At 51.2% G+C, this 10,482-nt stretch overlaps 2 protein-coding genes across 2 annotated transcripts; both read right to left on the bottom strand.

Moving 5' to 3' along the window:
- Nucleotides 1-3,709: 3,709 nt before the first annotated feature.
- Nucleotides 3,710-5,231, bottom strand: LOC101163798 (olfactory receptor 4B13-like). The gene has a single exon (XM_004086606.3). The coding sequence runs from the start codon at nucleotides 5,084-5,086 to the stop codon at nucleotides 4,103-4,105; it is 984 nt and encodes a 327-aa protein (XP_004086654.1). The 5' UTR covers nucleotides 5,087-5,231; the 3' UTR covers nucleotides 3,710-4,102.
- Nucleotides 5,232-8,060: 2,829 nt separating this feature from the next.
- Nucleotides 8,061-9,093, bottom strand: LOC101164040 (olfactory receptor 52K2-like). Its single transcript, XM_011473257.3, has one exon. The coding sequence runs from the start codon at nucleotides 9,091-9,093 to the stop codon at nucleotides 8,170-8,172; it is 924 nt and encodes a 307-aa protein (XP_011471559.2). The 3' UTR covers nucleotides 8,061-8,169.
- Nucleotides 9,094-10,482: the final 1,389 nt, after the last annotated feature.

The following is a 10,482-nucleotide window of genomic DNA, read 5'->3' as shown; positions in this document are numbered from 1 at the left end:
CAGAAGCTGCAACCTTCTTCATTCTTCTTTAGTGTTTCTGAGAAAATGAAAACACAGAAGTTTCCACCTTTGAGCCGTTTCAGCCGTTGGTTCATCTGAAACTGCAGGAATCAAACAGACTTCCTGTGGCTCAGCTGATCCCTGACCGTCAGGCTACAGGCGACCATGTCCTCCAGCTGCTTCAGCTGGAAGCTGTGACGTTCACGTGGAAGCCAACAAGCCCTATGGATCTGCTGATGCTTTGACCTTTTGTCAGATCAGGAATGAAGCTGCAGTCTGAGGTTTAGAAACCTTAATCCAGACTCCTCTGGAAGGAGACCAGGTGACTCCGGTGGAAGGCCTGAAGCCTCCTTAGTTTGGGCTATAATGACTTTGGTATAAATCTTTTTTCTGACAGGAAGAAACAATGAAAAGAATTTGAGCAGCCAGTGCTGAGTGTTTTATTCTGAGAAGAGTCCTCGGCATAGAAACACATCGGTCTGACTGGGATCTCCTTCAGAATCATCACTGTTTCATGTTCAGACTCCATTTTCTCTTTTTTGTCGTCTTTGTTTTCTCTGCGTCTAACATAACCCAGATTCCTAAAATATCCTGCCTTGGTTTTCATCCCACATGAGGCCACAGTTTCCAGAACCGCGTTTGTCTCAAAGCCCCGCAGGGAGTCTGTTGTTGAAGGTCGCCGCTCAGCTGAGGCGCCATCACAGCTGATGAACCCCGGCGGGGCCGCAGTAATGAGACTCGGAGGACGCAGTCTGCACGGACACTCGGCTTCTGACGGCCAATTACGCCCATCGGCGTCAGGTTACCGCCACAGCCAGATGATGCAACAGCTGATGCACAAGCTTCCTGAAAGTTTGAGGCAGAAGTTCAAAAAGAAGAAACTGGTTGGGTCATGTGACCTTCGAGACGCGGTTCTGAGACTCAGATCCTTCCGCCGCCTTTGCAGTGACCTGAGGGGTCAGAGGGTCAGCAGAGTTCTCCGTCTGAATTTTCCAGAGGAGGAACCGAGGGAGACGACAGATCCTCTCTGAACTGCTGATCAGGATGTGATGATGAAAACGAGCGCCTGAGGACGGTGGACTCATGACAAACCAGGTCTGGAACTGGTTCAGAGAAGACGGTGAACAGAACCCCCCACAGCTTTGACCCCACTGGGTCGTTTCTAACCCCTGACCTTCTGACCTATAGGACCTCAACCCAGTGACAGGCCCCCCACCAGTTTGTCATCTGCAAACTGTGGGGTGCAGTTGAATGTGGAGCTGGGGGGCTAATCAGCCAACGGGGAGTCAGTGGAGAGGTGGGGTTAGTCCCCTCTGACCTCTGACCTCTGACTGCAACCAGAAAGGAAGCAGGTTGTCCACCTGCGTCACCAGGCATCCGTGTTCTTAACCCGCTGGAGCCGTTCCAGGCTGGGTGCGGGGGGGGGGGTCCACCCTGGGCAGGTCAGCAGTTCTATTCTATTCTATTCTATTCTATTCTATTCTATTCTATTCTATTCTATTCTATTCTATTCTATTCTATCAGGAGTGAACTTGTTGGAAGGCCACACCCCTTCCACTTGAAATTGGGTACATGAAATCTGTCAAACCAACAGGCCAACAGGCTCCACCTACTTTTTCTGAGGCATCTGATTGGTCAGTTCAAAACACGAATAACTACAGAAAACAGGAGGATTAGAAGAATAGAAGTCTACGGGACTTTGTGGGGGGCGGGGCCACTCAGTCCAGTTCTCAAATGAATATTTTGTTGACACTTTGCAAAAATATGAACACAAGTTTTAGTTTGACACGTCTGTCATTTCAACTCTGTCAAAAGTAGGTCACAGGGGTCAAAGGTGAACACATGGATTAAACCAAAACAGAATGAAATGTTTTAGAATGTTATTGACCCGTGACCTCTGACCTTTTTTAACAGCAAGTTAAAAACGTTTCTCTTGAGCGGAGATCTGGAGGATCTGAGGAACGTTCCTCCAAGATTCACTCATCACCAACATCTGAAGCAGAAATGAAAACACAAATGTGACGAACAGATTTAATGAGATTTAAGGAGAAGGTTTGAGTCCAGAGGGACGTCTGTGTTCCAGGCGGTTCTGATCCCATCCTCTACGTTCTGCTGAAACACATTCTCTGCTGGTTTTAGAAAAAGTCCTTCACTTGTTGAGGCTGTGGGAAAGAGGTGGAGCGGCCGACCGCTGATTGCAGGTCTGATTCCTGCTGGTGTGTCAGCGTATCCTCAGGCAGGACGCTGACACCCCCGTTCTTCTGCTGGAACCACGAAGGTCCGAGTTCCTCCCCAACCTTCTGCTGAGGTCAGCACTCTTCATCTTTATGGAAACGTCAGACCCCCTGATGCAGCTCCTCTTCCTCATCTCCTCTTCCTCATTAGACCCTCATCTCCTCTTCTTCAGCAGACCTTCATCTCCTCTTCCTCATTAGACCCTCATCTCCTCTTCCTCACCTCCTCTTCCTCAGCAGACCTTCATCTCCTCTTCCTCATTAGACCCTCATCTCCTCTTCCTCACCTCCTCTTCCTCAGCAGACCCTCATCTCATCTTCCTCATCTCCTCTTCCTCATTAGACCCTCATCTCCTCTTCTTCAGCAGACCTTCATCTCCTCTTCCTCAGCAGACCCTCATCTCTTCCTCATTAGACCCTCATCTCCTCTTCCTCACCTCCTCTTCCTCAGCAGACCCTCATCTCCTCTTCCTCATCTCCTCTTCCTCATTAGACCCTCATCTCCTCTTCTTCAGCAGACCTTCATCTCCTCTTCCTCAGCAGACCTTCATCTCCTCTTCCTCATTAGACCCTCATCTCCTCTTCCTCATCTCCTCTTCCTCAGCAGACCCTCATCTCCTCTTCCTCATCTCCTCTTCCTCATTAGACCCTCATCTCCTATTCTTCAGCAGACCTTCATCTCCTCTTCCTCATCTCCTCTTCCTCAGCAGACCCTCATCTCCTCTTCCTCATCTCCTCTTCCTCAGCAGACCCTCATCTCCTCTTCCTCATCTCCTCTTCCTCATTAGACCCTCATCTCCTCTTCTTCAGCAGACCTTCATCTCCTCTTCCTCATTAGACCCTCATCTCCTCTTCCTCACCTCCTCTTCCTCAGCAGACCCTCATCTCCTCTTCCTTATTAGACCTTCATCTCCTCTTCTTCAGCAGACCTTCATCTCCTCTTCTTCAGCAGACCCTCATCTCCTCTTCTTCAGCAGACCCTCATCTCCTCTTCCTCATCTCCTCTTCCTCAGCAGACCCTCATCTCCTCTTCCTCACCTCCTCTTCCTCAGCAGACCCTCATCTCCTCTTCCTCAGCAGACCCTCATCTCCTCTTCTTCAGCAGACCTTCATCTCCTCTTCTTCAGCAGACCCTCATCTCCTCTTCCTCAGCAGACCCTCATCTCCTCTTCCTCAGCAGACCTTCATCTCCTCTTCTTCAGCAGACCCTCATCTCCTCTTCCTCATCTCCTCTTCCTCAGCAGACCCTCATCTCCTCTTCCTCATCTCCTCTTCCTCATTAGACCCTCATCTCCTCTTCTTCAGCAGACCTTCATCTCCTCTTCCTCATTAGACCCTCATCTCCTCTTCCTCACCTCCTCTTCCTCAGCAGACCCTCATCTCCTCTTCCTCATCTCCTCTTCCTTATTAGACCTTCATCTCCTCTTCTTCAGCAGACCTTCATCTCCTGTTCTTCAGCAGACCTTCATCTCCTCTTCTTCAGCAGACCCTCATCTCCTCTTCCTCAGCAGACCCTCATCTCCTCTTCCTCAGCAGACCCTCATCTCCTCTTCCTCAGCAGACCCTCATCTCCTCTTCTTCAGCAGACCTTCATCTCCTCTTCTTCAGCAGACCTTCATCTCCTCTTCTTCAGCAGACCCTCATCTCCTCTTCCTCAGCAGACCCTCATGTCCTCTTCTTCAGCAGACCCTCATCTCCTCTTCCTCAGCAGACCCTCATCTCCTCTTCTTCAGCAGACCCTCATCTCCTCTTCCTCAGCAGACCCTCATCTCCTCTTCCTCAGCAGACCTTCATCTCCTCTTCCTCATCTCCTCTTCCTCATTAGACCCTCATCTCCTCTTCCTCAGCAGACTTTCTTCTCCTCTTCCTCACTCCTTGTGATGAAGATGGCGTTCCAGTCGCCTGCTCAGGATTCTCACGCAGGCGTTCCTGATCTTCCTCATCTTCAGGCCGTACATGAGCGGGTTGAAGAGCGGCACGGCGCTCAGGAAGTAGACGGACAGGAAGACGCGCAGCACGTCCGGCGCGTGCGCCATGTTGAACCTGCTTTGGGAAACCTCGAAGCTGCCGGCGATGGCGAAGTTGAGGACGGAGGCCAGGTGAGGCGAGCAGGTGCTGACCGCCTTCTGCCGGGTCTGCCTGGACCCCGAGCAGCACACCGCCAGGATCCGGGCGTAGCTGTAGAGGATGAAGAGCAGCGCGCCCAGGATGGTGCTGAAGGTGGCCACCAGGCCGTAGGCGTTGGCGGCGGTGGTGTCTGAGCACGCCAGCTTGACCACAGAGTGCATGTCGCAGTAGACCTTGTGGATGTGGCGGCCGCACAGACGCAGAGGCACAATCAGTGTCAGAGAGACCACCATGGCCAAGAACGGGAGGCCCCAGGTCCACGCCAGGAGCGCCGCCACGCGCCTGGACGTCATGCGGGCGTGGTACTGCAGCGGCCGGCAGATGGCCAGGTAGCGGTCGAACGCCATGACGGCCAGGTTCAAGAGCTCCACCGCCCCGTAAGCGTGCACGATGAAGACCTGCAGGAAGCAGAGGGGGGCGGAGACCCGGTGGACGTCCGCCAGGATCTGCAGCAGCAGGAAGGGGAACAGGCCGGAGCTCCCCAGCAGCTCGTTGGCAAACAGGCTGCAGAGGAACAGGAACATGGGTTCATGCAGGCTCCGGGTCACGCAGATCACCGCGATGAGGAGGACGTTACAGAACACGATGAGCAGGTACACGCCCAGAACCAGCAGGAAGCAGGCGTACCGCAGGAGCCCCAAGTCCAGGTACGCGGACAGAGAGAAGACCCCCACCTGAGAGGCGTTCAGCACCTCTGCAGCCCTGAGAGGAAGACCTGCCTCCATGATGCCCCCCACACCCCCTAAACCCTCACCTCCAACCGGAGCAAAGGAACGAGTCCTGAAGTCAGCGGCTGCTTTTATAGCTGTGTGTGTGTGGGGGGGGGCTGCGGCCTGTCAGAACTGGAGCTAAAACCAGATGGGATTTAGATGGGGGAGGGGTGGTAATGGAACACAAAATCCTGGAACCAATCAGAAGAAACTAAACGATAAACTGACCTTAGAGGTTCAAAGGAATTAGGCCACGCCTCCATTTTAAACTCTGCTTGGATCTGTGAAATGAAACAATAAAGTTTATTCAAAGTTTCCATAAAAATAAAGTCAAACTTTAAATCTTTTATTCTGAAGTTGGACTCTTGTTTTGGAGTAAATCCAGATGGATTGGAGTCAGGTACCGGCCCCCTGGTGGTGTGCAGGTGAACTGCTCTGGCTCCATTGGCTGTGGTTCCAGGAAGTGTTGGACAGAGGTTTGAACCCCGCTGGAGTCCCGCCTCTGTCAGTCTGCACAAAGACGTCTGAGACTTCAGAGTAAAAGTCCTCGTCTTCCTCTTCCTGTTTTTGAAACGTTTCCAACGCCAAAGCTCCAGCCTTGGTGTCGCGTTTGAACATCCGCCATTTTTACGGTCGGTTCGCTCAAAACAGACTAACTTTATTAGCAACCACTGAAGTGTGAGCTCATGAGCGCCCCCTCCAGGGAGACGGCCTCACTGTGTGAGCCTGATGTGATCCAAACACTGAGTCAACGACAGACAAACGCTGAGTCTAGAACCCATAAAGCTGTGAAAGAAGCGCTCATGATCGGCCTACGCTGACCACGACGAAGACGCCGTCAGCCCAGTTTGGGGGATGGACGCGCCCCCCCCCCCCCCCCCCCCCCCCAGTCTGTGGTGTTACTGAACAGAAAATATGGACCATACAGAGATTTTGGACACATCCTTCTTCTATTGTTAGTATCTCATGACGCCCACCGACTGGATGTCCTCGTGGTTCTTCTAAATGTTGACTTTCAGATTAGACTTCATCTCACACTAGTGTGGAAATGAAACCTGGTCCACGTTCTGGAATTCCACGGAGTCCCTCGAACATCAGAATCCTGGTGGATGGAGCCAGGAGCCCCTTTAAGGAGCCAATTGGCAAGGCCAAGTGGGCCCCATGTGGTTTAAAAGTGGGCAGCCAATGTGGGCCCCACCTGTGTTTGCCCACAATGGCTGTAGTGGCCACTCAGTGGTCTGGCTGGCCCACTCAGTGGTCACTACAGCCATCGTGGCAAACACAGGTGGGGCCCACCATGAAAACTGCAGACACACCCATCTGGGGTCCACATCGTCGGCCCACTTGGCCTTGCTGGCTGTGTGGAGCCAGAGTCCATGAGTGTCAGTCAGACTGATGACCTCCAATGACCCCTCCATGACATGTTGGCCGCCAAAGGAGACTGTTGATGTTCTGGAATGATCCGGATGAAAGCGACGACCACCATGACCTGGGGGAAAGCTGGATTCTGATTGGCTACAGGGTGTCCACTGAAAGTGATCATGGACACCAAAAGAAGACGTTTCGTGCACACGGCCTGAAGGGCGGCCTTAACTCAGAACATGTGTTTCTGCATCATTTTACTATGAATTCACGACTAAATGTTTGTTTGTTGATCAGAGATAATATTTCTTTATTCAAAGCAGTCTAGAAACTATTGACGGACTTTCTTTAAAACAAACTTCATCTTCTGGACAAAAACAAGCGGGAAGACGTGAAATTTCCTCTGAAATAAAGAAAAACTGTCTGACTTTGTGGATTTTTATACCAACAACCTTTTTACAGAGTCAGTGGGAAATCGTTACCATTCAACATTCAACAACAGTTCTTAGAAAATGAAGGAGGAACATAAAGTTTCTGTGTCTGTGTGGTTCTGAACTTTGGAACGGGTTCAGTAATGAGCTCAAACAATGTTCAGATATTCAAGAAAACTCTGATTTAACGATAAAAAGATAAGAGGTTTAAAGGATCAACAGGTGTTTGAATAATTCCAAATCCATGTGTGAACTTGAATGTGGTGAAATAATCAAAGATCTTTTAATTACAACCAATAAGTATTACATTGTGTAATAATGATCACTGAAATGTCTGAATTACAATCAGTAACTATTGATTTTCTTTATTGATCTGCAATGTGTAGCAATAATTACTGGTTTAATGTTATCATGTATTCTGATGATAATCAATGATTATTACATATCGGTACCGTTACTGTTTACTGAAATCATGAATGAATGTTTTCTGATGATAAATCATTAATAGACACTGGATTTAGTAACTTGAACAGAATCTATCGGATCAGAACCGGATTACTATAACTATCAAATGAATGAACTCAGTGGGGGGGGGGGGGGGTGGTTATATAAGATCACTTCTTCCCGCTCTTTTTCAAGCAATAAATCAAACTCTACTTGACTTTAGTTAATGATCACTGTATTTAATAAGCAAATGTGACTCAAGTGACTTTTTTGTTTTGTTTTATTTTCATTTTTTTCATCATTTCATCATTTCTGTATTGAGTTTGATAAATCTGTGTAAATTCTTTTATTGCTTTGACTACAATGCTTGAAATCAATCAATCAGCAGATAAACCACTTTCCTCTGCTGGTTTGTCCTCATACAGCACCTGTTACCATGACAACGTGCCACGCCGCATCTCAAATTGTCAAAAAAATAAAAATAAACAATGATTTGGGCATTCAAAATGACAGGATGAAAGCACTAATAATTGATTTAATATATATTTCTTTTGTAAGTGACCGTGTTATGAGCGGGATGATGTCCTTCGAGGCGTCCAGAGTCCGAAATGACCAACGGGTCGGACAGTCCAATGTGTGGGGTTATCAGACACGGTTGTGTTCGTCACATCCCTGATACGAATCGAATCATGTCCAGGATGAGACGAACACAACCGTGTCTGATGACAAAAGAACCCAAGAAGTCAGTTTCCAACACAGACACTATGAAGGATATGGAACTAACACGAGACCTGGACGTTCTCTGCACGCCGACAGGAGAACGTTTATCAGAAGGTTCTCCAAACAAACTCTGGGGGAGCATCAGCTCTCTCCACAGAACATCCTTCCGCACAGACTGCGGACTTTGGTCAGGTTGAGTCCGTAGAGAACCGGGTTGAAGAGCGGCTGGCAGGTCAGGTAGTACACGGACAGGAGGACGCGCAGCACGCCGGGAACGCCGCTCATGTCGAAGCGGCTCTGGACGATCTGGAACACACACCCGAAGGAAAAGTTGAGCAGGGAGGCCAGGTGGGGCGTGCAGGTGCTGACGGCTTTGTGGCGGGTCTGTCTGGACCCGCAGAGGCAGACCCGGAGGATGCTGGAGTAGCTGTAGAGGATCAGCAGGGCGGGAAAAACCACCAGGAGGCAGAGGATGGCGAGGCCGTACACGTTGATGAAGGTGGTGTCCGAGCAGGCCAGCTTCACGATGGAGTAGTTGTCACAGAAGACACCGTGGATGATATTCCCGCACCGCTGCAAGCTGGACGTCAGCGACACCAGAACCATGACGGCTAGGAGTGGATAGAACCACACCAGAACCAGGAGAGTGCCGGTTCTGCTGGAGGTCATCAGGCTTTTGTACTGCAGAGGACAGCAGATGGCCAGATACCTGTCGTAGGACATGACGGCCAGGTTGCTGAGCTGCACGCTGGCGTACAGGTACAGGATGAAGACCTGCAGGAAGCAGAGGGGGGCGGAGACCCGGTGGACGTCCGCCAGGATCTGCAGCAGCAGGAAGGGGAACAGGCCGGAGCTCCCCAGCAGCTCGTTGGCAAACAGGCTGCAGAGGAACAGGAACATGGGTTCATGCAGGCTCCGGGTCACGCAGATCACCGCGATGAGGAGGACGTTACAGAACACGATGAGGAGCAGCAGGACCAGGACCAGACTGAAGTACAGGAACCTGAGGGGGCCCGGGTCCAAGTAAGCAGCAAGAATGAAGTAAGACACTTTAGTGTGGTTCATCTGGATGTTCTGCTTCATCTGGAGCACACAAGGAGAAATTCTTGCAGGTCTGTGGCCAGAGGATCGTCTGCAGACTGAGGCTGGACGGCAGCTTTAAAAGCAGCAGCAGCTGCAGCTGCAGCAGCAGCTGCAGCTGCAGCTGCTGCTGCGTGACGCAACTGTCAGAGGAATCCCCAAAACACCAGCAGCTGCAGAGTCCAGACGTCCCGTCTGCAGGTAAAGGATCCTGCTGCCAGACTGGGATGCAGAGCTCCTCCCCCTCACAGGAAACCTGTCTGGGGATGGGGCCTTTTGGGCTCTGTGTGGGGGGGTCGGTTGGAGCCTGAACGGGGTGGATGGGGTCTGGATGCCTAACGGTGTCTACCTGTGCAGCGCTTTTCTAGCTTCCTCGAAGGCCCAAAGCGCTTCACAGTCACAGTCCCGTTCACTTGAACACCGGCGCCAACCTTCCACCAGAGGCACGGTGGGGTTCAGTGTCCAGCCCAGCACCGTGGCACATGGGTGGGTGAGGGGGGAATCAAACCTGCGATCTTACGATTACAGGTCCCCACCACAGCTGCCCCTAAATAGCCTGGATGGGGTGGATAGGGCTTGGATGGGGTCGCTCAGAGCCTGGACGGGGTGGGGTCTTCTGCATAGAAGAGGTCTAAGATGTTTGAGTGGGTGGAGGTCTCACTGAGACTCTCTTGGTTGAGCATTCCAGTCTGCTGGTCCATGCATGTTGCCCCTTAACCTGTGGGTGTACTGAGATGCAGGACATGGTCCTTCCTCAGTTGGGGTCAGGGTCTCTCTTGGAGATCGGGGTGAAGCTCAGACATTTCGGAGAACCTCCGAGAAGATCTGTTGCTGGGTTAGGGAGCAGCTCAGGAGGTCTGACCACTGGACATCTTCGTCCTGAGGCAGTGCAGGCATGCTAAACTCAGAGGAGACCTTGTTCCTGTCCGTGAAAACAAACTGCATCCACTGCTGCTGGCTGTAATGATGCTTCGTTCTGCACAGCCGAAGGAACACTGTGATCAGGTCATGGGTCTGAGAGGACCCGTCCTGCAGCTCTTCAGTGCCTGAAGGCAGCAAGCTCCACGTTCCAACCTGAAGGAAAATGTTCTGACTCTGGAAGACGACCTGGCAAGATCAGAGGCAGAACCACGAGGAGAACCCCCAAAAGTCTGGATGCTGATGGGGGTCCTGGAGCTGAAAGGGCCTCCTGGGGGGCTGAATGTGTTGGATAACAGGGAGGCGGGTGTGTTGTGGAGGGATAGATTTTAGAAAAAGGCCACAGGGTTCAGGAGATCAAGCATGAAGGAGTCCATTTCCTCATCCCTCTCACCACCGGGTACAAGCCCGCTCCTCACTGAGGCTCAGAACCTGGACCAGAGGAGTCAGCTTGAT

This window comes from Oryzias latipes, chromosome 13 (assembly GCF_053564925.1).
Source record: "Oryzias latipes strain Hd-rR chromosome 13, Olatipes_Hd-rR_3.1".
Lineage (NCBI taxonomy): Eukaryota > Metazoa > Chordata > Actinopteri > Beloniformes > Adrianichthyidae > Oryzias > Oryzias latipes.
Note: the sequence above shows the minus strand (reverse complement) of the source record. Positions and strands in the feature narration are given on the sequence as shown.

Bases quoted from the DNA above. Each gene is read 5' to 3' on its own strand.
- LOC101163798 (XM_004086606.3), bottom strand. From the start codon at position 5,086: ATGGAGGCAGGTCTTCCTCTCAGGGCTGCAGAGGTGCTGAACGCCTCT.
- LOC101164040 (XM_011473257.3), bottom strand. From the start codon at position 9,093: ATGAACCACACTAAAGTGTCTTACTTCATTCTTGCTGCTTACTTGGAC.